This window comes from Myotis myotis, unplaced genomic scaffold (genome assembly GCF_014108235.1).
Source record: "Myotis myotis isolate mMyoMyo1 unplaced genomic scaffold, mMyoMyo1.p scaffold_m19_p_5, whole genome shotgun sequence".
Taxonomy (NCBI): domain Eukaryota; kingdom Metazoa; phylum Chordata; class Mammalia; order Chiroptera; family Vespertilionidae; genus Myotis; species Myotis myotis.
In genome coordinates this window covers 91,077,547-91,104,581 of record NW_023416357.1, presented here as the reverse complement: position 1 = coordinate 91,104,581, position 27,035 = coordinate 91,077,547, and the positions used below count along the sequence as shown (strand labels likewise).

General features: G+C 44.7%; 2 protein-coding genes and 1 non-coding gene across 27 annotated transcripts in view; 2 read left to right on the top strand and 1 right to left on the bottom strand.

Annotated features, from left to right (window-relative positions):
• The window catches only part of MARF1 (meiosis regulator and mRNA stability factor 1), a 127,066-nt gene extending 123,579 nt beyond the window's left edge, over positions 1 to 3,487 (bottom strand). For 9 of the 10 annotated variants that reach the window (XR_004967381.1, XR_004967380.1, XM_036307998.1 and 6 more), the window contains exon 1: positions 3,359 to 3,487. The gene's annotated coding sequence lies outside the window, so the exon portion shown is untranslated. Of the gene's footprint in view, positions 1 to 2,625; positions 2,744 to 3,358 lie in introns of those variants that run through there. The other variant, XM_036307993.1, reaches the window with a different exon arrangement.
• Positions 3,488 to 8,083: 4,596 nt separating this feature from the next.
• The window catches only part of NDE1 (nudE neurodevelopment protein 1), a 39,247-nt gene continuing 20,295 nt past the window's right edge, over positions 8,084 to 27,035 (top strand). For 12 of the 16 annotated variants that reach the window (XM_036307835.1, XM_036307823.1, XM_036307834.1 and 9 more), the window contains exons 1-4: positions 8,085 to 8,238; positions 16,295 to 16,420; positions 17,911 to 18,064; positions 24,696 to 24,844. In XM_036307835.1, coding sequence (XP_036163728.1) covers positions 16,338 to 16,420; positions 17,911 to 18,064; positions 24,696 to 24,844 — 386 coding nt within the window. In that variant the 5' untranslated portion in view covers positions 8,085 to 8,238; positions 16,295 to 16,337. Of the gene's footprint in view, positions 8,332 to 8,869; positions 9,064 to 14,303; positions 16,146 to 16,294; positions 16,421 to 17,910; positions 18,065 to 24,695; positions 24,845 to 27,035 lie in introns of those variants that run through there. The other 4 variants (XM_036307821.1, XM_036307827.1, XM_036307820.1 and 1 more) reach the window with 4 other exon arrangements.
• On the top strand, positions 11,966 to 12,072 carry LOC118657121. The gene has a single exon (XR_004967860.1). It is a non-coding gene; the product is annotated as a U6 spliceosomal RNA (small nuclear RNA).

Here is a 27,035-nt window from a genome sequence, read left to right as displayed (position 1 = left end):
TTCTCAACTGTCTTTCCCTAAAGGCTCTTCTTATGAGAGTCAAAAAGTTAACAGTAGAGAGCATGTAATTTTTAGCAAAAGAATAACTATATGTCTTCATTACCAGTTATGTAAGATTCTGCAATTGATTTAATAACAACTTATCCCACTGGTCTTTGATATCAGTATGGAAGGTCCATATTATGTGGCCTCTGTGGACTTTTGATTTTTTTTTCAATCTTCCCCAGAAGATACGGTGGGGTTTTTTTAAAAACTGATTTTGAGTGTAAGAGAGAGAGAGAGAGAGAACTATTGATATAAGAAACATCAATCAGTTGCCTCCTCTAAGTGCCCAGACCAGGGATCAAACCCAAAACCTAGGTATGTACTGTGACTAGGAACTGAACCAACAACCTTTTGGTATACAGGACGACTCTTCAACCAATTGAGCCATCCGACCAAGACTTTGAATTTGATTCTGCTACAAAACAAATCAAACCAATTTCTTAGTCTGTGCAACCTGGTATACCAACAAAAATCTAACAGAGAAATCTCAAGTCACAGACATGCTGTATCTACTCCAGTGCAACAACACTTAAACAGTACAATAAAAGCAGATCAAATCAATAATAGTCATTGGGCATGGAGGCAGCCAGCCAATGGTAAGGACAACTGAATCTCATTTCCAAGTCCCCGCCATTATACCCCAACAATCACCTACTCTTACTTACAGTGGCCACTTTAAGGTTATTAATTTATCTTTCAGAAATGTAACCTGGGAATATAGAAAAGAATTCCTTTTAGCTATCTCTCTGATATGATCCTCATTTCAAGCAGTTTTAACATCAACATAGTAGGGTGAGGGGAGAGATGATGATACAAGTGCCATATTTAAGGTATAGGAGGGCTGATCACATAAAGCAGGGGTAGGCAAACTATGACCTGCCAGCCAAAACCAGCCCACTGCTTTTATTTAAATGGCCTTTGAACTAAGAATGTATTTTACATTTTTAAATTCTTAGAAAAAAAATCAAAATAGCTGAAACTGGTTTGGCTCAGTGGACAGAGTGTCGGCCTGTGGGCTGAAAGGTCCCAGGTTCGATTCCGGTCAAGGGCATGTACCTGGGTTGCGGGCACATCCCCAGTAGGGGGTGTACAGGAGGCAGCTGATCGATGTTTCTAACTCTATCTCTCTCCCTTCCTCTCTGTAAAAAATCAATAAAATATGTTTTTTAAAAAAATCTAAATGTTTTATTACACAAAATTTTATGAAATTCAAATTTCAGTGTCTATAAACAGTTTTATCGAGACATGGCCACACTCATTTAAGAACTGTCTATGGCTGATTTTTGCACTATAATTGCAGGATTAAGTATTTGCAACAGAGACTATATTGCCTACAAAGCCTAAAATATTTACTATTTGGCCCCTATGTTGAAGCTACAAAACTTCATTAAATTTTGGGTTCTTCCTCGGTTCACAGTGTGGCTAATTTCTTCCCTGTATACCTCACAGCACTACTGGGGGTGAAAAATATTAGATAAAGGAGCCTACCATTTTATTTCAACACTTCATCACCTGTGCCAAGCACAGGGCTGGCTACTTAGTATATACTAAATAAATATTTTTACTTTACCTAGCTGTTTATAATTAGGAGTTAATTTGGAGACAGAGATGAAGTTAACTACCACAATATTAGTACATTATGCTACTTGTTTTTCCTCTTAAATACAGGTTTAATACCTCCCACAATCTCCTCTAAATCATAAAGAATTGTGATATTCAGGATATACACAACTTCAATGTGTTCTCACAAACCTCTTCAAGGCCAATCCTGAAAGTGAGCTGACAGGTAGAGTACAATATAGTTTACTAAGCATTTTTATTTAACATTATTTCTTCATTCAGCAAATATGTACTTATTACCTACTCTGTAGCAGGCCTACGATTGGCACAGGGATACAATGATTAAGCCACATCTTACAGAGGAGAAAACAGAAGTTTAATGAAGTTTTGTAACTTGCGCAAGATCACACTATTAGAAAGGGAGTAAACCAGGCTTGTTCACCTCTCTCTACCACACCAAGGTGCCCTCTGTATTGCTCAACACAGCAACAGAAAGTACACACATATTAGCTTGTTAGTGGCCTGCACCTGGAAATTTTCCCAAATATTCCTGGGAATGCCACTAAGTAACTTAGGTAGCCAAAGCAAAGTTTTCTTTGATTTGCGTTTAAGTCTCACTTCTGCCATTACCTCTCAGAATATCTGAGCAATTCAAATAGTGTTTGAGAGCACAGGTTCTGAAGTCAGACTGTCTGCATATTAATCCCCAATTCTTTGGCTTCCTCTCTGTGTAGCTCACAATCTCTCCAAACCTCAGATCCCATCTGGAAAATGGGCCTGATAATAGTGGCACTCTCATAGGGCTATTGTTTGGATTAAATGAGACAATCAAGTAGAAAATTTAGCAGTGACCTTAACACCCAATCTAATCCTTAATCTCCCCCCCCCCATGCACCCTCCCCAACCCCATTACTTTTTTCAATAGCTCTTCTATCTAAAATTGTCTTATTTGCTTGCTTTATTTTCTGTCTCTCCCACTTGAATATAAACTCCGTGACAGTAGGGATCATGTTTCCTTACTTATTTTTGTATCTCCTGAATCTAGCACATATCCGTAATAGCTGAGTGAATGAAGAGTTCGATAAACGCCTAGGAAGACCGTTAGGTTTCAATCCTTCTGTATGCAAAAACAGAATATCACCGCTCAGAGATGTTAGGAAGTTCAAAAGACATAAAGGTAACTGGAGAGCTCTTAGTAATACCAGAAAGGTGCTTGGGGAACTCTAAAAGGTGTATCAAGGTGTCGCGTAACAACCAAGTAGTGGGAGTGGCTCAAGCCCTAAGAAAACTCAACTACTACCCTTCAAACCAGAGGCTGCACCCTAGAGAGTGTTGAGAACGGAGGAGGATGCAAAACGCTCAGGAGGGTTGCAAAAGCACCCGCCCCATCTTCCTCTCTTAACATTCCCATAGAGCAAACACCTCTGGAAAGGTTGCTCTCCACACCTGGAGGGCACCATTGGGAGCAGGGAGACAGGTGCGGGCGGGGAGCCAACTCCCCCCCCCACACACACACAAAGGGCAGCGGCGGCGCAGCAATGGCTGTCGTGAACGGACACGCAAGGGAGGCAACCCGAACCTTTAGTGGGGGCCTGAGTGGTGGGTCCCAGTCCTTCCCCTCGACTAGCCAACCTCCCGCACCTCCGCCAGTAATAGGCAGGGGAAAGAGGGTACACCGTCTTTCCTCCAGCCTGGGGGCCCCAGAGAAGTGGGCCCATCAAGGACTGGTTCCCAACGCTGCCAGCACACTCACCTCTACAGCCAGCTCCACCTTCGCTCACATTCCGACCCCGCCGCCTTCCCCCCGCCCCGCCAGGCCCTTTGTTTTGATTCCCGACTCCGCAGCTCCCGCCGCCGCCGCCAAGCGCGCCCTTCACTTCCGCTTCCGCACCGCACCGCCCCGGTCGTAAAACGACGCCCTTTTCTTCCCCCTCGCCCCGCCCCTTCCTCCGCCCCTCCCCCACCGTCGTGTCCTCTCCGCGCAGGGCGTGCTGGGAACCTGGGGGGGGGCGGGGCCTCGCGGCCCTGCAGCCTCGTCAGGCTCAGTCCCCTCCCGATAAACCCTCAAATAGGGACCTTCCCGGGGGGGCGGCCCCGGCTTTTTTTGACGAAAACCCCCAATTTAAGGAGGCCTTCCCCCTGGTCTATCGTTGCAGAGTGGAAAGAAACTGAAGAGCGGGGAATTAGGGAGCTTGTGAAGTGGAACCGGGGGAAAAAAATCAGCCAACCACAGGATTTGGTACAAGTCAGTTCTTTCGGTCTTTTGAGGAAAGGCGATTTAAATCGGATTTCGATGAAAAGCCTGAACGTTTTGGCTCTCTTCTCTTTTTTTTCTCTCTCTCTCCCCCCGCCCCCATCTTGTCACGTGATGATTCTGCTTTGGGGAAAAAATTTAAATAACGCATATTTTCCACAGCATGCTTAATCTAGTGCAACCTAGTGGCGAGTGAGAAAAAAACACCCCACAAAAACTGCCAACCGAGCTAACCGCCGGTCCTGCTGGCCGCCGGTGTCTCGCTGGCAAGAAACCGTGCGTTCGGGGACTAGCCTGGGTGTTGTCACCGACAGCGAAGAGGTCCTCGTGACTTCGGAAGAGGTGGTTTTTAAAAGCCCTGGTCCGCAGCTCATTATAAACGGACACAACTTTTCCAGCAAACAGGCTGGGCGAACAAAAAGGAGACCTCGTGGTTGCAAAAGCCTTGCGGGGCCCCTCGCGGCTTGTATGTTACGTGGATGGATAAGTCGTGCCTGGGTTTTTCTCCCCCTTCGCCTCACCATCTACTTTTACCTGGGATTTAAAAAGAAAAGTGTGTTGTTTGGTTTTTTTAGTTCAATAAGCACAATTGTCCTTTGCAAAACTGCCAGCTGCTCACTATTTCATGTTGCAAGTTAGAAAAACAAAGCGCATAGCTATAGCTAAATCTAGACAGAGTTTAGGATGTGCTAGCTGGAGACTATGGAAAGGTTGGAAAAGTTTATTTCTAAAGTTTGCCAAGAAACATTGACTTTGCAGAAGAATCAATAACTAGAAATTGCCCAAAGAGACCTTACACACACACACACACACACACACACACACACACACACGCACACACGCACACACGCACACGCACACCGTCCCCCAGAGTCTGAAGTGTGAGGCACTTCACTAGGCAATTCCGATAGGTGGGGTGCATTTCAGGGGCAGCAATACGTCCCTGTAGACCTCCTGGTAGGCCTGATTGTGGAGGGCAAGAGCAAACACGGGGCTGAAGAATCCTGTGCTTGAATTTCATTTTCCAGGAGGAAGATGACAAGTACACACGCCTCATCAGCCTGCTTAGGTTGGAGCTGCATTGTGTCTGCGTGGGGAATGGTTTCCAAACGGGAGTTAGATGGGAAAGCAACTCCGTTTCTAGCGCTTAGTGTGCGTGTTTTTCAGAGTACCACATATGCTTGTCTTTAGGGGTGTTTTCCTTTTCATTCTAGCCGAGTATCTCTGAGCACGGACCATATTAACTAAAAGTATAAAAAGGCGAACAAAGTAATGGTGAATTTTTTTAAAATTCTTCTCTTTTTAAGAAAAGTTTTTAGCCACAAAACATAATAAAGAGCAGACACATTTTGTTTGACTTTGACATTCTTTTAAGGCCAGAATTGTGCCTGGTCTCAACAGGTCAAGTGCAGGAAATAAAAATGAACAAATTGTACGAAGTGGAAAGCTAATGAAAAGTCTGAATGACAAATAATTCTTAAAGAAATGCAATTTTGTTGTTTTTCTGTAGAATACTAACCTATGCAGGGTACGCCAGCCCTTGGAAGCAGATCATTATGAATCAAAGTACAATTTGATATTTGTGAAAGAGTGCTTTAACATGTTCCTGAAGACATATTTTCTTAAATTCAGCCTCTGTTAGCCTTATTTCCATTCCTTTGCTGGATGAACTCTTTTTTTCAGAGAGTAAAAGTAACTTTCAGTTTTTTCCTTGTCCAAATTGTATGAAACAAGGATGAAGATTGATTTTTGTGCTATTTAAGCTCCTAGATTCAGTTCAGCTCCTAGATCAGTGGTTCTCAACCTTCCTAATGCCGTGACCCTTTAATACAGTTCCTCATGTGGTGGTGTCCCCCAATTTCATTGTTACAAATTTTTTTTTTAATATATTTTATTGATTTTTTACAGAGAGGAAGGGAGAGAGATAGTTAGAAACATCGATGAGAGAGAATCATCGATCAGCTGCCTCCCGCACATCTCCTACTGGGGATATGCCCGCAACCCAGGTACATGCCCCCGACCGGAATCGAACCCGGGACCTCTCAGTCCGCAGGCCGACGCTCTATCCAATGAGCCAAACCGGTTTCGGCCATTGTTACAAATTGAACATAATTAAAGCATAGTGATTCATCACAAAAACAATATGTAATTATATATGTGTTTTCCGATGGTTTTAGGCGACCCCTGTGAAAGGGTAATTCGACCCCCAAAGGGTTGAGAACCGCTTTCCTAGATTAACCTGGCTGCCACAAAAGTAGTTTCTCCTCCAGCAACTTTTCTTCTATGTTAGGTTAAGTTTAGGGTTTTGAAATAATCCTATATAATAAAAGTGTAGTATGCAAAGTGTCCCCTCAACCCAGAGTTGTCCAGGAGTTCGACCAGGGGGTGGGGCCGGCTGGGGGAAGAGAGAGAGTACTCTGCAGACAGCTGGCAGTCGCTAGGGACCCTACCAGTGCATGAATTTTGTGCACTGGACCTCTAGTAAATTATAATGGAAGGACTTCAGAGAAACTGAGTTCTCCACTCATTCATATCTGAATACTACAAGGAAAATAAATTTAATAAAGAGAGGATATGTTTTAAAGCACACCAAAATTTTCCTTTCATTTTTAAGGTTTTACCAAATGATATTTACCTAAACTCCTGTTCCTGAAGAGGAGTTTAATAATGATAATCATTTCAATGTCCCTCCCTTTTTTTTGATGGGAAATGAAGGAAATTGAAAGCCAGCTAGTTGACATTACTTGATCAGTGCCATTTAGTCAGGACTGAAATGATACTTTATCAATTTGTACTTCAGTTCATCTGTAAACTGGGGTGACTGTTCCCTGCCCAGAAACCTCACACAATGGTGAGGGGCAATAAAATTTTGGAGTGAAAGGAAGCATAAGAGCATAAGTGTCAAGAGGATGCAAACGTTTATTAGCATTTGGGACCAGAATTAAAGTTCTCCCCGTTTCCTCCCCGACCCCGCCACCCCAAGAAATTTTGGTACTTTCCTTAACCCTGGTGATGTAGGTGGTGGTTCCCTTTTGTGTCTCTGAGCTTTTTCAGGGACGATTGAGGAATCAAAACAAAGTAGAATTAGAGAAAGGCAAGGAGGCAGAAGGGGTTTGAAGAATGTGCTTGGAACCCTCAAAGCAGTTCAGATCTCTTTGCCTCTAGCATAGTTCTGAAGAACACGAGTGTAGACCCAGCTTTAGAGCCTGACTTCTTACTAATTGTGAGACCTCGGGCAACACATTTAACTTCCTGCACCTTAGTTTTCTCATCTTTAAATGAAGACAAGAAAAGTGCTTTCCTGTGGTTCTTTCTCATCATCCTCGCCTCAGCTCCATTGTCCTCATATTCCTCCCCAAAGCCTCTCTATCACGTGACCTTGCTCTATGCTTAGCACTTCCTAGAATCTGAAATTATTTAACTTTTCCTGTTTGCTCTTTAATGTGTTTCTTTCTTAATAGTATACACACTCTGAGGCTAGGCGTCTTGTCTGCGCTATAAGCGTGAGTGCTCAATAAACAATTGCTGGTGAACAATTAGGATTGCTGTGAGAATTAAATGAGAAAACCTAAGTCAAGTTAGCATTGGTACGGGACACAACCACTTTTCTAACAAGTCATGATCACTTAACAAATACATAGATTGTACTTAACTACGTGTTAGGCACTGGTTTTACAAATGGTAAATTAACTCATTCCGCCTCCGCTTAATCCTCTGAGGTAGAATCCTATCATGAATATTTTATAAATGAGGAAACTAAGTCACAGAGAGTAACTTGCCCAAGATCACTCAACTAGTAAGGATTCAAAACCGGGCTTGAAATCAAACTCTTACGCACTACGTTGTGCCACCTTGGAAGAAGGTAGTAATGTGGACATTTTTATTTGGGGTATAAAGGAATGGGGAAAACGCAGGGCATCGCTGAGCCTAAGCGGGTCTGAATCTTTGTCTTTCCTCTGATTCGGGGAAAATGCAATCGGTGTCAAGGGGAGGGAGACGCATGTTCTTGACGTGCGTTGGCCCACAAGTCGGAGCCCGTTCCGGGGTGTCCGGGGAGCGGCCAGCATCCTCCAAGACGGGCCAGGTCCCCGCCCGTCAGCCGCCGGAGCCTCACCGGCCCCCTCCCGCCGCAGGGCCGCCGCCGCGTGGCCACGCCGCACCCGGACCCTGGGAAAAAAGTTTCCAAACGCCGCTGCTCGGCGCTGATTGGCCGAGGCGGACGCGGTCCCGTGGCGCAGCGGCCAATGGATGACGCGGACCGCGAGCGCAAGGGAGGGGGCCCGGGCCCGAGGTCCCGGCCGCACCACCCTCAGCAGCCGCCGCTGTTTCTGCCGCCTCCGCTGTTGCAGCCGCCGCCCGTCCTCGCCGCCTTAGCCCGGGTAAGTGCGGAGCTGCCGCCGCCGCCGGGGCTGAGGGCGGCCTGGGAACCGCCTCCGCCGCTGGGAAACTCTTCTGCCCCGCCCCGCCGCCAGGTGCGCTCCGGGACCCCTGGCCGCCGCGGCGCCGGGACCCTGGGGCTCCCCTCGCTTGCGCGTCGCTTCCTGGCCGCCGGGACTCTGGCGGTCCCGGGCACTGGGCTCGGAATTCCCGCTTCCCTGGAACCTCCCTTGCTAACTTTGTGCCTTCCTACTCTCGGGTCCTCTCCCCGGTTCCTCGCCTTCGCCAACTTTCTTTTTCTTGCCGCCCTGCTCTCCCCCCTTGACTTTCTTGGTCCTTCCGCGTCCCCAGCCCTCGCAGCTCTGCTCCTCGGCTCTGCTGGTCCCTCCCACCCCGAACCCCCCTCCTGGACTCCCCAGTCTCCTTTCTCGCCGTGAGTCCTGCCCCTCCTCAGTCCCCACCACCCCTTTTTTCCTTCGGCTGTCCCCCTCTCCCCCTCATTTCTCGTAGCTCTCCTGCTCCCCCACTACCCCACCCTCATCGCAGGCCCCTTTCCAAAAACCTCCTTCCTCCGCCTCCCTCCTCCCTTCGGGAACGCGTTTGGAACCGTCTCCTTTCCTCCGCGTTTCTCAGGTCTCTGCTGCAGGACGGTTCAGATTTCCTCCGACAGCACTTTGGGGACGGATTGGATAAAGGATGAAAACGCTTCTTCTACAGCTTGAATGCGGCGGCTGGGCTTAGCGACCTCTGCGAGGTCCTGGGAAACCCCGTCACCCCCGGGACACCGCTTTTTGGGGAAGCTGCTTTATCTTCTCCCGTCTTCTCAGGTTCTCTGCCTCCAGAGGGTCTGAAACTTCCCTGACTTCTTTGTTCGGGGATTTGTACTAGCGTGTGCCTTTTCTACTTGCAGCCCGAGGCCCCTTTTAACTTCCTTTATGAAGAAATGGCCTTTGCAGCGTGCGCTGGGCAGATATTTGTTGTTTTCTGTGCTGGTTTTGTGTGTGTGTTAGAGGATAGGATGGTGTTTTAGGACATGGGTAAGGTGATTTGAAGAGGGATTGAATCCCAGTGACTCCCAGAGATACTTGGTACCTGACACCACCCAAACACACACACCGGTATTCAATCCGTTTTGAAGCTTAAATCTTTCCTCTTAGTGTATCTTTTATGTAGGATTAGATCCAGATGCTCTATGTCCTTGAAGTCTCAGGGGCCTCTGGTTGGTAGATTTCATCCCATTTTGGATAAGTGTCTTCTTTTGCCTTTGAACATGCGAACCAGAGAAACCACACTACCTTGCCCTATGGACAGTTTTCTAACATGAGCGTACCTGTGTACAGAAAGTTGGTGTCAGCTCCTGGTACTGTGTTTGCATCCAGTACCGAGGTAGATGCTTTGTACCTGCCTCTCCCAGCTGCGCCTGAACACTTAGTAGGTGTTCAGAAATGTTTGAAAAGGGATGGAGGAGGGGGAAACCACAGTAGGAAAAACTCTTTCCCTGGCATTTTGGTTCAGTAGAAAAAACTTATCCTGGAACAGTAGCTATTCTAGTTTTTTGTTCGGGTTAAAATTTCAAAAGCAAAATATGCTTACTGTGAAAGTCAGTGTATATAGTGTTATGTCAGGTGTAAGTTCTCATCTCAGTGCCTGCTTTACCCACATTCTGGTACATCCTTCTAGACTAGTGGTTCTCAACCTTCCTAATGCCACGACCCTTTAATACAGTTCCTCATGTTGTGGTGACCCCCAATTTCATTGTTACAAATTGAACATAATTAAAGCATAGTGGTTAATCACAAAAACAATATGTAATTATATATGTGTTTTTCCGGTGGTCTTAGGCGACCCCTGTGAAAGGGCTGTTCGACCCCCAAAGGGGTCGCGACCCATAGGTTGAGAACCTCTGTTCTAGACCCTTTGTATACAAAGAAGAGAGATTTGTAAACAAAAATGGCGTCATTTCTTAATATGTCATGAACTTTCTTCCATTTTAGTACATACAATTCTTTTGTTTAAACAATTTTACTTTATTATTATTTTTATGTAGTTTTTTTTGACTTCAGAAAGGAAGGGAGAGAGAGAGAGAGAGCTAGAAACATCAATGATGAGAATCATTGATTGGCTGCCTCCTGCAGGCCCCCCACCAGGGATCAAGCCTGCAACCCAGGCATGTGCACTTGACCAGAATCGAACCCGGGACCCTTCAGTCCACAGGCCCATGCTCTATCCACTGAGCCAAACCAACTAGGGCAGTACATGTAATTTTTAACAACTTCATAGTTTTCCAATTAGTAGTCCTCTGTTGACAGTTATGTTTCTCCAGTTTCCACATCAGTGAATTGATGGTGTACAGCCTTGCATATTTGTCCTTGCGTGCCTATTTTTTAGGTAGATCATTATAGACATTGAAAAACGGAAGCCAGACTTGCTGACTCTTGACTGATCTTGTCCCAGTGACATCACTTCTGCAAAGTGCAAAGCCTACTTCATAACGTAGAAGCTGTTGGAGCACGTGCTGGCATTTGGCAACTTCTTTCTCTCCCTTCCTTTCAGCTCTTCCATTTGTTTTGATTGGGAAGGATTGGGGTGGAGAAGGGCGGTGAGTTAATTCCTGATGGTTTATAGGTGTGGATTGCTTCTGACCAGCATGCCCTGGCTTTCTTCACTCAGAGGGAAGCCAAGAGAGATTGCTTTGCTGTGTTTTTCTGGTTTTGAAATCAAAGGCATGTGTCTCAAGTGTGTTTTCAGACTTCTCTGTTAACTTTAATCATGGAAAACACACCAAAAAAACTTGGCGAAACACATTTTTGTAGGAGTGATAGTTTTAAGTTACATAAAATAGATACTTTTTGAACCACTTGTTCCAGTTTGTTCTTCTGTGCATGCTGCAGAGTATAGAGTTGAGGTGCCCATTAGATTTGTCCATGATGTTGGGACACGATGACATGATGGTGTATTGAAAACACAAGTTAGGAGACTAAATGCCTGTAGCACAGATGAAATAAAGGCATGAAGTATCCGTTTTTAAGATTGTGTATATCATTACCAAGAGTTAACACCTGCCTGTCACAGTGCCTTTTAAAAGACCGTGTGGGCCAAATGAAAATGAGTGAACTTGACCTCTAATCAGTCTGTTTGCAACCCCAGGGAGAGCTTGAACTTGAATTTAAAGACAACCCCCCAACCCCCCTTGGGTCTGGTTTACAATGTTTCTGCTCCAGCTTCTAAAAAACCAGTTAGATGGTAGGAGGTAAGCCCTGGAGTGCCAGTGATCATCTTTCTATTGCAAGAGAGGAGACAGCCTGAGAAGGAAGCCAGAACATAGGAAAGCAGGACCAAGAGGTAGAGGGATTGGATCCTGATGATATTGTTTGAGCGCCTGGATCCAGCTGTACCTGATTTACTGTTATGAGAGATAATCAACTCCCTTTCTTGGTTGATCCAGTTAGGGTTGGATTTCTGTCACAAGAGAGTGCTACTTAATATATAAAAAAGTGATAAGTGATTGTCTTCCTTACCCTTACAGCTGAGTGGCCTTAAAGTGACAAAGTTGTTTATAAATGCCCAGCACACAGCAAATAGAAGGTGATGTTAAAATTCAGTAGATAATGCTGGAGGAAGGGAACCTTTGCAAGTCATCTCACCTGCTTTCTGTGGCAGAGAATAACATTAGAACTTTGAGACATTTTCACATGGCAAAGAAAACATTTTTTTAAGATTGCTGTTTCAGTGCTCGCTTCCTCAGCACATATACTAAAATTGGAACGATACAGAGAAGATTATCATGGCCCCTGCGCAAAGATGACACGCAAATTCGTGAAGCGTTCCATATTAAAAAAAAAAAAAAAAAAGATTGCTGTTTCAAAACAAAGCCTTTACTTCTTCCCTCTTAGCCTGTAGTATATTTTTTCTCTTCCCTAAGGATTGTTTTTGAAGTGCAGAGGTTTTTGGTGGAAATGCAGGCTTGTGGTTTTTGCATTTAGTTGAAGGAATCAGACATTTAGAGAAGGGAGTGCAAGCTGTGACCTAAGCTCAGGTCTCTGCTTAGTTTCTCCCCAGTACCTGAAGTCCAAAACCAGATCCTTCCCATCAGCATGGTTGTATTTAGAGCCCCTCCCACAATGGAAGCGCCTCCTAAAACATCACAAATTAATTTCTTCGGGATTAAGCTTAAGCCTCACTGGCTGTGAAAACAGTACTTTAAGAAGCCCTTTTCTAAGCCTCGTCTGTCATAAGAGTGTAGGATGAAGGTTATTAAATTCCAATAACTATATCAGATACTCCTTATCATGTAAACCTTGAGGAGGAGGTAGTTTCAAACATGGCATCCTATCCTCCAACCCCTTCCCATCGAGGAGATGCCACTCAGGTGCTGAGGGAGAGGTGTTCCCCATCCCGATAAGCATCTTAGGGATTTACAGATACAAATTATAAACTAGCCTTCAGAGGGTCTCTTGCTTCTTGCCTTTTCTTATCCTCATATCCCCATCAACTAGAGGCCAATCTCTGTCTTCCCCTATGTATGTTCATTCCATAAGCATTTATTGAATGCCTGTAGGCATTGGGGATATAAAAGATGGAGAAGGTCCCTGTGTTCAACATCTGACATTCCAGTGAGAGATGATAAACAAAAAACAAAACTCACAAAGTGATAACACAAAGTTGGGTTAGTATGATACTGAAGGGCTGGAGGAGGTATTTGGTAGTATTAAAATAAAGTCTCTCTGGGGAAGACATTTTAGCTGAGATCTGAATGGCAAGAAGGAAACCTGCTGAGAAAAGATCTGAAGGAAAAGCATTCCAGGCAAAGCGAACAAGTGCAAAGGCCCTGAGGTAGGGCAAGCTGGGTGTGTTCAAGCAACAGAAAGAAGGCAGTGTAGCTGGTGCATAAGCAAGAGGGGTAGGTGGGTGGGAAATGCTTAGAGAACTAGGCAGGGACTAAATATGTTGAACCTTGGACATGATCTTTTTTGCAAACAGCAGGAAAAGTCAGTATACATTCATTGTTCCTAGTTCCTTACATTCTCACCCTACTTTACACAGACTTCCTCCCATGCTTTGCATTTGTCCTTAATAAGATCATCAGTGGCCACACAGTGCTCAGTTACAGTTGCATGGCTCTGTGCTCTGGACACTATAGACATTGGTTTGGTGACTGCATATTAGCTGTGTTCTGGGTTCATTAGAGCTTATGGGTTGAGCAGGGAGCACCATACCTAGGTTCACCCTTTCCTGTTGCCATGTTACTTACTGTTATTTACACTCTAGGTACTCCATTCTTTTTACTTTCAGCAAATAAGACCTATCACTTTTTTTTTTTTAAGATGTTGTCTTTATTTATTTTTTTTAATATATTTTATTGATTTTTTACAGAGAGGAAGGGAGAGAGATAGAGAGTTAGAAACATCGATGAGAAAGAAACATCGATCAGCTGCCTCCTGCACATCTCCTCCTGGGGATGTGCCCGCAACCCAGGTACATGCCCCCGACTGGGATCGAACCTGGGACCCTTCAGTCCGCAGGCCGACGCTCTATCCACTGAGCCAAACCGGTTTCGGCGACCTATCATTTTTTTATATATTAAGTAGCACTCTCTTGTGACAGAAATCCAGCCCTAACCGGTACAACCAAGAAAGGGAGTTGATTATCTCTCATAACAGTAAATCAGGTACAGCTGGATCCAGGCGCTCAAACAATATCATCAGGATCCAATCCCTCTACCTCTTGGTCCTGCTTTCCTATGTTTTGGCTTCATTCTCAGGCTGTCTCCTCCCTTGCAATAGAAAGATGATCATGCTCTAATCGGTTTGGCTCGGTGGATAGAGTGTCGGATAGAGCGTCGGCCTGCGGACTGAAAGGTCCCAGGTTCGATTCCGGTCAAGGGCATGTACCTTGGTTGCGGCCATATCCCCAGTGGGAGGTGTGCAGGGAGGCAGCTGATCGATGTTTCTCTGTCATCGATGTTTCTAACACTCTATCACTCTCCCTTCCTCTCTGTAAAAAAATCAATAAAATATATATTAAAAAAAAAAAAAGAAAGATGATCATTGGGGCTTACCTCCTACCATCTAACAAACCCTAGTAGAAAAAGAGCGTTCATTTCTCCAAGCCCCAACTTTATGGTTATACTAGTAATTGACATATAAAATTGTGTAAGTTTAAGGTGTACCACATGATGGTTTTATGCGTGTATATATTGCAAAGTGATTACCACAGTAAGGTTGGTTAACGCTTCCAGAGACTTTGTTTCTTGATAGCTCTGCAAAAGGTGTGGGTCTGGACACTTACTGGTTTAGCTTGAGTTAGGCCCACCCTTATTATTGGCTTAGCTTGGGTTCAGTCCAACCATGACTTATTCAACTTGTGTAAGGCTGATCCCTGTCATTGCCTCAGCATTGGGTAGGTCCCACCCTTAAGCCAGTTACTGATGCTGGAGGCATGAGTAGGCATGTGCCTTCTCCCAGGTGCAGAAGATGATGTCAAGTTCATCTGAACCACATGGAATGAGTGTAGAGTCAATTTCTCCAAGGGAATATTGGGATGCTGTTACAGGAAGATGGAAGAAGGAATGCTGGACTGGAAAAGATCAACAAATCAACAGCTTTCTACTCCATTTGGCCTCGCTGCTTAGCTCAAGTTGTCAGAGAAATTGTTCTCAGAAGGGTGTAGGTGGGAGGTCTCATGGCATACTTTTCTCTGAATTAGGAAAGAAGAGAAATTAGGAGGGCGAGAAGATGTACAAACAGTTACTAGCAAGTATAGAGTTATCAGTAAGTGCTGTGCTCACATAGAGGTATTGTTCAAATTCTGCCAGAGATCCAGGAGTTGGTGATGGTATCCGTGTCAACACTGACATATTTAGCCGAATTATTTGTACTTTTAGCCCGAAATACAGCTTGTTGGTTATGCCTTGCAGAGTGAGGGGTTGCGTTCATTCTTTTGTCCCCAAGGACACACACTGCAGACTGTGAGCTCCTTTGAAGGAAGGAAGGGACTTTGGAGGCATCTACTTTGGGTTTCCAACGACCTTTTGACAAGCTCAGAGCCTTTAATAAATTCAGAAAATAAGCTCAATCAGCAGGGAGTCTATAAACTGACAACTGTTAATAGAACATTTCCTAACCTCTGCTCTGGATATCTCCAGATCCTCAGAGCCAAAGCCGCCGCCGCCACTCCCCTCTAGCTGTGGTCTACTTTGTCTCCTTTTCTTCTCACACCCAGTTCTCCAAAACCCCATGGACTTCCTCTTCCTCGCCTCCCACCGACTCCTCCACCCAGTGTATGTCTCCTCCCTCCTCCATTGTGTTGAAATATTCTTGCTCACGTTACCAGTGACCAACATTTTGCTAAGTCTCTTGGATATTTTCCAATCCTTATCTTACCATCTTCTCTGTTGCATCATGGATACTGTGGAATGCACCCCCGCCACCCCCCTTCCATCTACTCCAAGACAGCTCTCTGTTTCTCCTCTGCCTCCTCCGATTCCTGTTTCTTTCCTTGCCCCCCTTTTCAAACATTGGCATTCCTCAGAGTTCCATAAATAGCCCTCATTAGATTCTCCAGTGGTTCCGTCACAAGAAAAAAGAAAGAACCAGATACAAACTCATAACTCTTAAATTTGTATCATTAGGCCAGAATTTACCTCCAAGTTTAAGATCCAGTGTTGTATCTAGATGTGTCGTGGGCATGTCAAACTAATAATATCTCAAACTGGGTTCATTATCCCCTGCCCTTAAGATTTTCCTTCTGATATTCTGCATCTGTGGTGATGGGGGTGATGGTGGCACCCAGTTGCCTATTCGAGAACCCCAGGAGGTGTCCTCACCTTCATATTTTTATTTCCTCTCTTCCCAATGTGTTAATCAGCAAATCCTGATGGTTTTATCTGTCCATGGAATGAAACCTGCAGGTGGGCTATATTTTGTCTGAGTTTAGTTTTAGTGGTTTGGCAATGTTTTATCATTTAATCCATTGTAAAGTTCGGAGACACCCCCCCCCCTCCCCTTATAAAGATCAGCTGTTTATCCAGGGTAATAATTTTAAAACTTACTCTCCTAGACACCATGCCACAAGAAGAGTGACTTCTTCTTTCATTTTCACAATGGAGGACTCTGGGAAGACTTTCAGCTCTGAGGAAGAAGCAGCTAACTATTGGAAAGATCTGGCTATGACTTACAAACAAAGGTCAGTTCTCCAGAGTTCACCCTGCTTTTTCTTCCCATAATGATGGCCGCAGTCATTTTGGGGGGCATATTATCTGATAAGCACTGTGAAGGCTTAGCATACATTATCTCAGTTACTAGTAAATCTCAAAACTACCCCATGGAAAAAAAACAACAACAAACATGATCTTCCCATTTTACAAATGAGGAAACTGATCCTTAATGAAGGCAAATAACTTGGCCAGGTCGCACAGCAGAGATAGAATTTGAACTCCAAAGCCTGTGGTCCTAAGTAAACTGCTACGTCCCATCTTACTTTTCTGGCAGGGTTTTATCAATTCCTAGATGCCATACCCGGTCAGTGCTTCATGTGGGGGGAAAGAACTCCCTGAACCTAGAAAAATGGGTTGTTGCCATTTAAAAAACCTGAAACCAGTGTTTGAGTGCCCATATCTGGGAGGTTTGTGCGTGTGTGTGTGTGTGCGCGCGCGCGCACGCGCTACATGCCATTGAGTTGGTTCCAACTCCTGGCAACTCTGTAAATGAGTGATGTCCACAATGTCTTGTTTTCAGCGGCCCTACTCAGCTCTTGTAGACTCAAGCTTCTGGCTTCTTTAATGGAGTCAATCCATCTCGTATTTGTCTTCTATTTTTCTCAGCATTATTGTCTTTTCCAAAGAATCCTGTTTCTCATGATGTGTCCAAAGTAGCTTCAGTTTTGTCATTTTTGCCTCCAGTGATGTTTCAGGCTTAATTTGCTCTGGGACCAACTTGTTTGTCTTTCTGGTGGTCCAGAGTATTTGTAGAGTTCTTCAACATATTTCATGAATCAATTTTTTTACTGTCGGCCTCCTTCACTGAAGTGTTCACATCTGTGCATAGTAATTGGGGATACGAAGGTGTGGATGAACTTAGCCTTGGTCTCTACTGGCATCTTTGCTTTGGTGATCTTTCCTAAGTCTTTTGAGGCTCAGCCTTCTCTTGATTTCTTGGCTGCAGTCTCCATTTCAATTGACTAGACCAAGATAAGCAAAAATCTTTAACAAATTTGATGTCTTCATTGTCTATGTTAAAGTTGTATGTTTTCTTCTATAGGCATGATTTTTATCTTCTTTATGGACACATTATAATGGTGTGATAAATGACATTTGTATTATGACCAATTTCCACTTATAAATAAATCTGCAGAGAATTCACAATTGAAATTATGTTTACTACATGTTGGGCTCAAAAATATATGTTGGATGAATGAGTGAAGAGTGAATTGGTTAAGAAATGGCTTTGGCATCAGGCATGCCTGGACTCAGATGTAAGCTCTGTTTCTGGCTTCTTATGTGACCTTGAGACAAAGCACTCATCTTGTCTGAACCTCATCTTTTCATCTGTAAAATGAGGAAAATGATGGTTTCTGCCTCAAAAGGTGGTTGAATAAAGAGCTGACCTATGTATAAGACTTGGCAACATGTAAGTGCTCAGTATATTATTATCTGACATCTGGGAATTCTGCTTTAGGGCAGAGAACACACAAGAGGAGCTCCGAGAATTCCAGGAGGGAAGCCGAGAATATGAAGCTGAATTGGAGACACAGCTACAACAAATTGAAACCAGGAACAGGGACCTCCTGTCAGAAAATAACCGCCTTCGCGTGGAGCTAGAAACCATCAAGGTGAGGGGGTGAGAGGAAACGCTTCCAGGGTGGCGAGTGTGCCTGGGAAAGAGAGCCCTGCAGAGCAAGGGCCGTGGCCCTGGGCGCACTCCCACCTCCAGGCCTGCTGAGTGGATGTGGTGGTGAACACTTTATGTTCTAGGAGCTCTGTGAGAAGCAAGTCACACACATGTCCCCAGGGCCATTCTTTGATTGTCTGTAATAATCTCATTAGGCATGTGAAAAGTAGATAGTTTTAGAGTATTGAGGGTTGCTAGACTTGCTGATCATATATATATATCATATATATATATATGTGCACTGACCACCTGGTGGTGGTGTGGAATGAAGGAAGGCCCTGGCCGGCAGCCAGAAGGAAGGCCCGGATCTGCCCTGATCGCCAGCCAGGCCTAGGGACCCTACCTGTGCACAACTTTGATGCACCGGGCCTCTAGTTGTATTATAAGGTCCAGGGTTGTGCTTTCCAGTATGGTAGCCCCTGGGCATAGTGGCTATTGACATTTACATTAATTAAAACAAAATCAATAAAAATTTAATTCCTCAGTTACACTAGCTACATTTCAAGTGCTCAGTAGGCACATGTCTCTAGTGGGTCTGATGATTGGACAGAGGGGTTGTACAATGTTTCCATCATCACAGAACGTTCTGTTTGATAGTGCCCGTCTAGAGCAGGTTCCCAGACCTGGGCACTGTTGACCTTGGAAGCCAGATAATTCTCTGTTGTGAGGGCTAAGTTTTGCATTATAGGATGTTTATCAGAATCTGGTCTCCAACCACTAGATACTAGTAGCACTCCCTCCACCAGGTATGGAGGCCAAAAATATCTCCAGACCTTGCTAAGTATCTGGAGAAACACTGTTCTAAAGGGTAAAGACTGCCTTCTGGACATTCTATATGGTTTAGCACGTGATCACTAAGGATAACACTGTGCCTGGAGACTGTGGTTCTCCACCCTCACTGCCAGGCAAATCACCTGGCCAGCTTGGTAAACATCAGACAGGCCTGAACCCACCCCTGCCCTGAGATTCCTGTTCTAAGTCTGGGTGGGGCCCTGGCAAGTCTGCCTATCTTTTTATTTATTTTTTCTTAATAAAGCTCCCTGTGTAAATTTTGATGAGCTGCTGTGGGAACGAGTCAAGGTCCTGCAGTGTTAGGTGTGATGGAGGGAAATGTGCTACTTGCCCTCTGGAAGCTTCTTGGGGAAGACAAACCTAACACCAGGAAGCACCTAAGGAAAAGATGCTTAGTTACCGTTCATAGTATGTGCATGAAATCCTCCTGAGAGAGAAAGATCTGCATGGGTTGGAGATAACTTCATGGAGGCCATCTGGGAGGGACTTGAGCTGGTGTTTGAGGATGGGGGTGTGTGTGTGTGTGTGTGTGTGTGTGTGTGTGTGTGTGTGTGTGTGTGGTCAGTAGCTTGGTGCCCACAGATTGATAAAGAGTTCATCTAGCCGAAACCGGTTTGGCTCAGTGGATAGAGCGTCGGCCTGCGGACTCAAGGGTCCCAGGCTCGATTCCGGTCAAGGGCATGTACCTGGGTTGCGGGCACATCCCCAGTAGGAGATGTGCAGGAGGCAGCTGATCTGTGTTTCTCTCTCATCGATGTTTCTAACTCTCTATCTCTCTCCCTTCCTCTCAGTAAAAAATCAATAAAATATATTTTTTTTAAAAAAAGAGTTCATCTGGCCCTAGCCGACTTGGCTTAGTGGATAGAGCGTCAGCCTGCGGACTGAAGGGTCCCAGGTTCGATTCCAGCCACGGGCACATGCCTGGATTGCAGGCTTGATCCCCATTTGGTGGTGTGCAGGAGGCAGCCGGTCAGTGGTTCTCTTCTCATCATTGATGTTTCTATCTCTCCTTCTCCATTCCTCTCTGAAATCAATAAAGAAATATATATTAGGGAAAAAAAAGAGTTCATCTGGACCTGCCACAGACACAGACAAGAATTAGTGTCAAGTGGACCTTGGGAGTCCTGGTGTTATGGGTTCACTCAGCGAGATAGACCACCGACTCAGAATTTAAATTTAAGAGCCTTTATTAAGCTGGCCAGCTGACTACAGTTACAGCACCCTGCTGAAGCAGAGGCTGAACTGCAGCGCAGACTACAGGAGTTACATTTTATTATTAAATTTTGTGGAGGCCCAGAGAAAAATGTGTCTTTTAAATTCTGGGCCCCCCAATATGGAGGAAACTCTATTTATTTATACCTTTTCCAGTCCTTTGTCTCCCAAATTTGGAATGAGACTTCCTGGCCTTATGAGAAGGCCTGCGTGCTGGGAAGGGGCCATGAGACCATATCTCAGGACCTGGCCTGATGTCAGTACCTTCCTATCTATGTGTTTTAGAAACAGACAGCACAGCATGACCCGTCTGGCCAAAGCGCCAGATATGCAGCCTAGCACAGTGGCTTTATTGGTACATGGGAAAAAAGTGAGACCAAAAAATGGATTGGGTCCTTGGCTAGTGTTGCTCAGTGATTAGAATGTCAGCCTATGAACCAAAGGGTTAAGAGTTCGATTTCTGGTCAAGGGTACATGCCTGGGTTGCAGGTTCAATCCCCGGCACTGGACGGGGCACATGCAGGAGGCAACCAATCGATGTGTCTCATATCCGTGTTTCTCTCTCTCCTTTCTCTCTTCCTGCCTCCCCTCCTCCTTTCCCCTTTCCCTGTCTCTCTCTCTCCCTCTCTCCGTTCCACTCTCTCTAAAAAAATCAATGGAAAAGAATATCCTTGATGAGGATTAACAACAATAACAAAATGAATTGGGGATTTGAGACATGGGGAGGGACAGAGGGAATACCCCAAAGACCTTGGAAGCTGAGCAGCGAGTCCAAGCTTTTATGCTGTAGACCACAGAGCCCAAAGTGGCCATTTGCAGATCAGTCTGGCCCATAGATGCTGTTTGTTAGCCTTTAGTGTTTTTTGTTTTTTTTTTAAATATATTTTATTGATATTTTACAGAGAGGAAGGGAGAAGGATAGAGAGCCAGAAACATCGATGAAAGAGAAACATTGATTAGCTGCCTCCTGCACACTCCCCACCAGAGATGTGCCCACAACCAAGGTACATGCCCTTGACCGGAATCGAACCTGGGACCCTTGAGTCCGCAGGCCGACGCTCTATCCACTGAGCCAAACCGGTCAGGGCCTTTAGTGGTTTTTATTCAACATTTTATCATGAAGATTTTGAAGCACACAGCAGGTTGAACAAGTTTTCCAGTAAACACCTGTATATCCACCACCCAAGCTCTACCAGTAACCTTTGCCATACTTTTCATTACATATCCACCCATCAGTCTGTCTTACGTTTTGATGCATTTCAGAGTGAACTGCAAACATTTATACTATACACTTCCCTTTAAATACTTAAGCATGCGAGAGTTCAGTGTTTGTTCACAGTTTATTCTTTTGATAGTAAAATTTATATCTTGTCAACATTCAAAGTTATGAGGCTATAAAAACCTGAAATTCCGATTTCCTTTGAGCATTGGTAGATCTGGCTACACCAGGCCTGCTTTCTTTCACACCAGCAAAAAGCCGAGTACTGGTTGCTTAGAGCAAGCATTCTGCAGTTCACCCCGGTCCCCACTGCTGCCCCCACCACCACCTTCGACTGAGGGATAAGTGCCACTTTCTTTATTCCTACACCTGGCCCACTTCACTCATTTTATTAACAGCTTGGCCCCTGCAGGCATTAGTATTTGACCCCTGCACCAAGGAAACAGTCCTTAAATTGAAGGGGATTCTTGGGATGGAAAACTATGGAAGGAAGATCAGTGATATGGCTGATATTTTGGAGGGGGAAGGAGGCCCTCCATGGATGCTGAATAAATATCAAGTTATACTAAGTAATTAACGGCTTCAGAGCTGAGCTCTTGTACCTGCAGACCACCAATACAAGTACACGGCAGATCTGTGAGACTCAGTGTATAGAGCAGGGGAAGAAATAGAAATACCTTGGAATAAAGTGTCACCAGCCCATGTTTGTCACCTAAGAGGAATGTAGTCAACTGAATCAGACTTCTTGACAACTGGCTCATTCATCACAAGTCGAATAAAAAAGCCTGTAAAGGATCAAACAGAGCATCTATTGATGCCTCCATCAGCTGACAGCTCATTATAATTAGCCCCAAATGAAAGCGCAACTTTTCAGCAATAGTTTTTCATGTCCCCGAGTTCAAAGGACTTCTTTTGAATCTCTGTGCTGGTGGAGAAGCTCATTAACTGCATCCTCTGAATTTGAATTTAGGTTAATAACCTAGGATCCTGCACCCTCTTATTTTATCTAGAGGTGCACCCACCTAAAGGGTGTGAGGCCATCAGAGCCACGCCTCAGAACTTGCTGTGCACAGGGTCTGGTCTGCCTCTGCTTGCCTCAGTGGAGACACTTTCTCTGCTCATGGCCAGGAAACGGAGTATCAGAGGGGACCCAGCAGGCTGAGCATGTGAAAGGCCCTCCCTGTCCTCCCCCTGTAAATAATCTGCTTGTTCTGTGGGCGTTGCTCTTCACAGTGGCTCTCCACGCCTCCCGGCCTAGGCACCATTACGTCATTCTAGCAACAGCTTTGTTTACTCGGCTGGGTGTAAAGAAAAGAAAGGAGTTGCCTATTTTTAGTGGTTTTTTTTTTTTTTCTTTAACTTTCTAAGCCTTGGGCCTTTCATGTGGGAAGTGAGTGTTTTCTTTCGTGTGTGGATGAAGGAAAGGTAGTAAGGATATTTGGTAAAGAGGAAGGGAGGGTGGGAGAGAAAAGAAGGAAAGAAAGAGGGAGAGAGATTAATACCTGTACCACCTGGATTGAGATGGTGAGGGCAGTTTGGCATAGTTCAGTGGTTCTCAACCTTGGCTGCACATTAGAATCACCTGGGAATCTTTTTAAAATCCTGATTTCTGGGCCTCATCCTCTGGAAATTCTGTTTCTTTGTTATGGGGTGGGGCCCAGAAATCAGAATTTTAAAAAGATTCCCAGGCGATTCTAATGTGCAGCCAAGGTTGAGAACCACTGACATAGTTGTTTTATGAGCATGGGCCCAGGTGGCCCAGGTTGGATCTTGGCTCCATCTTTTGTTACCAGTTGACTTTGGGCTAATTCTGTAACTGAGCCTCAGTCTCCACATCTCGGAAATGGCATTACATGAGGCAATGTAATTGGTCTCCTGAGCCAGAGGCTGCCACAGAGTAAATGATAAATGTTAGCTTCTACAGTTGGGCAACAATAGATCATTGAGAAGTCATCCGGGCTATTCCTTGCCTTGGAAAGCACTAAGCTTCCTCTCATCTTTCATAACAGGTTTTTTCCCCTCTCTTTGTTCCTTTCCTCCCTCCCTCCCTTTCTTCCTTCCTTCCTTCCCTGCTTCCTTCCTTCCTTCCTTCCTTCCTTCCTTCCTTCCTTCCTTCCTTCCTTCCTTCCTTCCTTCCTTCCTTCCCTCTCCCACAGGTCCAGAAGTTTCTTCTGACTCCCCCATGCTGCAGGGGAAGTGTCCTGTATCACAAAGTCAGAACATTTGTCAAACTGAGTACATGATGTCCTGCTCTTATTGTGTGGTACATGCTACCAAAGTCATTGTGATCCCTGATGTTCTCTTTGTGATCCAGGAATCACGTGACATGGATTCATATTGTCCTTGCAGAATAGGTGTGGGGGGTTTATGTGGCTTTCTATGTCTGTGGACACCTTGAGCAAAATGATTGCTTCTTTCTTTTTTTCAAAATATTTTTATTGATTTCAGAGAGGAAGGAAGAGGGGGCGAGAGAGAGAAACATCAGTGATGAGAGAGAATCATTGATTGGCTGCCTCCGACACATCCCCTACTGGGGATCGAGCCCACAACGTGGGCATGTGTCCTTGACCGCAATAGAACCCAGTTCACAGGCTGACGCTCTATCCACTGAGCCAAGCCAGTTAGAGCTGATTACTTCTTGATACCTAGAGGCTGCAAAGATCAGGTTTGGGAGGGGGCAAGGTACCAGATGCTCAGGGCCTGGGAGGCAGGAAGCACTCAGGGCAGGACAGCCCCCTGTTTCTGCTCTCTTCTGTCACTTGCTTAGCAGTTCACATCTGGGGAAAGGGCCTTTGGACTGCAGTGAGGCTTGTCCCTGGCTGTGGCGGGAGGGTGGGAGAGGAAGGCTGACGCTTCTTCAGTAATTGTGATGGGAGGATAGTCCCATGAAGATCCTGTAGTAATGGAGAGATAAACCCCCTAAAGAAATCAGGGTCCTGGCAGGTTGTGGAGAGTGGGGGAATGGATGCTCAGTGGCTAAAAACAACATGTGTCTGCCCTGCTGGTGTGGCTCAGTGGTTGAGCGTCAACCTGTGAACCAGGAGGTTACTGTTTGATTGGGGCATATGCCTTGCCCAGGTTGTGGGCTCGATCCCTGGTGTGGAACATGCAGGAGTTGACTAGTCAGTGATTTTCTGTCATCATTGATGTTTCTATCCCTGTCCCTTCCCCTCTCTGAAATCAATAAAAACATTTAAAAAACACACATGTATGTACTACCAGTACAAGAGGAGTGCATGCATTCCAGGATTAGCCTTCAGTATTTTAAGGAGGTGACAGGGAAGGGGGAGATAAACAGAGCTTATCAGAAGTCTGAAATCATTCATTCAGTGTTGATTTTGTCATTCAGGAGAAGTTTGAGACGCAGCATTCTGAAGGCTACCGGCAGATCTCCGCCTTAGAGGATGACCTAGCCCAGACAAAGGCAATTAAAGATCAGCTGCAGAAATATATCCGAGAGCTGGAGCAAGCAAATGATGACCTGGAGAGAGCGAAACGGTACGTCAGGAAGAAAACGGGTCTTGGAGCCTTTTGTCTCTGCTTTTTGCCACCAGCACCTGGGGCCCAGGCACTGCGCTGAGTATAGAGAGTTCAGCAGTGAGTGAAACCAAGCCAGCGTCCTTACGATCTTACAGTCTCATTGGCAGATAAGCACAACTTAATTCCAGTAGTAAGTCCAGGGTGCCATGGGGGCAAGTGACAGGATATCTTAATTTGGCCGTCGGTGAGATAATGTCTGGCAAGGCTTTCCAGAGGAAGTGCCATGGAGGTGAAGAATGAGGGGTGGATAGGCATCTTCCAGGGGAAGAGTGGGAGATGGGAATGTTTCAGGCAGAAGGACAAGCTTGTGCTAAATAAATAAGCCATACAGCAGCGGTTCTCAACCTGTGAGTTGCGACCCCTTTGGCGGTTGAACAACCTTTTCACAGGGGTCGCCTAAGACCATCCTGCATATCAGATATTTACATTATGATTCATAACAGTAGCAACATTACAGTTATGAAGTAGCAATGAAAATAATTTTACGGTTGGGGGTCACACCACTGCCCTACAGTAAGAAGGAAAGATGTTCAAAGAACAGTATTTCTTAAACCGATAGCCTATTAACAGAATACTAACAGTAGTAACTAACATTAATTGAATAACTACACTGAGCCAGGTGCTATTTTTTTAAGAAAGCACTTTTTAAAAAAATTTAGGTAAAAATTACATACGATGACATGCACAGATCTTAAGCGCACAGTTCCAGCAGTTTAGACAAATGCATATGTTCATGTAGCCCACCTGCTGTGAAGACATGGAGCCCTTGCATTGTCCCCACAGTTTCTTGCATTATGTTTTGGTGGTTTCTTTAGGGCTCAGGATATACATGCTGAACTTTTCAGTCTACTTAGTTAATATTGTACCACTTCAGGTAAAATGTAACAACCTCACACCTTATAATTTCATTTACCTTCCTCAAACTTTATGCTGCAATTGTATTAGCTATTGCTACATTTACAGATGCTAAGGATTCCACAACACACTATTGGATTTTTGCTTTAAAAAGCCAAGTGTATTTTAAAGACATTAAAGAGGGTAAAAAGATAGCCTTTTATATTTATCTCCGTTCTTACTATTTCTGGTTTATTCCTTCCTGGGTATCTGGGTTTCCCATAGTATCATTTCCCTTCAGCTTGGAGAACTTCTCTTAGGATTCTTGTAGTGCACGTCTGCTGATGATGAATTCTCCTAGTTTGGGTTTATCTGAAAATACCTTTCATTTGCCTTCTTTTTTTTTAAATTTAAATTCTTTTAAATGGACTTTTTTTTTTTTAAGCAGTTTTAGGTTTATGGCAATATTGAGAGAAAAGTACAGAGAGTTTCTGTATATCCCCTGTTCATACATGTACAACCTTTCCAACTATGGATATCCCCCACCAGAATGGTACACTTGTTACAATCAGTGAACCTACATTGACATATCATTATCAACCAAAGTTCATACTTTACCTTAGGGTTCACTCTTGGTGTTGTATATTCTCTGGGTTTGGACAAATGTATTATGACATATGGCCATCTTGTGGTATTATACTGAGTGGGTTCACTGCCCTAAAAATCCACTGTGCTCTGTTTATTCATCCCTCTCTCCTCCTAACCCCTCTTAACCACTGATCTTTTTACTGTCTCCATAGTTTTGACTTTTCCAGAATGTGATATAGTTGAAATTAAAGAGGATGTAGCCTTTTTGTATTTGCTTCTTTCATTTAGTAACATGCCTCATAGGTTCTTCCATGCCTTTTCATAGCTAATTTCTCTTTAGCACTAATAATATTCCATTGTCTAGATGTGCATCACAGTGTTTTTATCCACTCACAGATTTTCTAATTATAAACATGTAAATTAAGCAGAGGAGTGAGGTTCTAAGTAACTCTAGAGGAAGTGTACATCTTTAGCTCAAGTACACATCATTCATGTTACTCTTCATGGCTAGTCCTGCATGGCTTTGCTCCAGGTCTCTTTGCCCATTATATGAGCTCATGAATACATATATATATACTTTCTTTTGTTGGAGGATTCGTTCAACAAAAAATTCCAGCCCTACCTGGTTTGGCTCAGTGGATAGAGTGTCGGGTCAGACTGAAGTGTCCCCTGTTCAATTCCGGTCAAGGGCACATGCCGAGTTGTGGGCTCGATCCCCAGTAGGGGG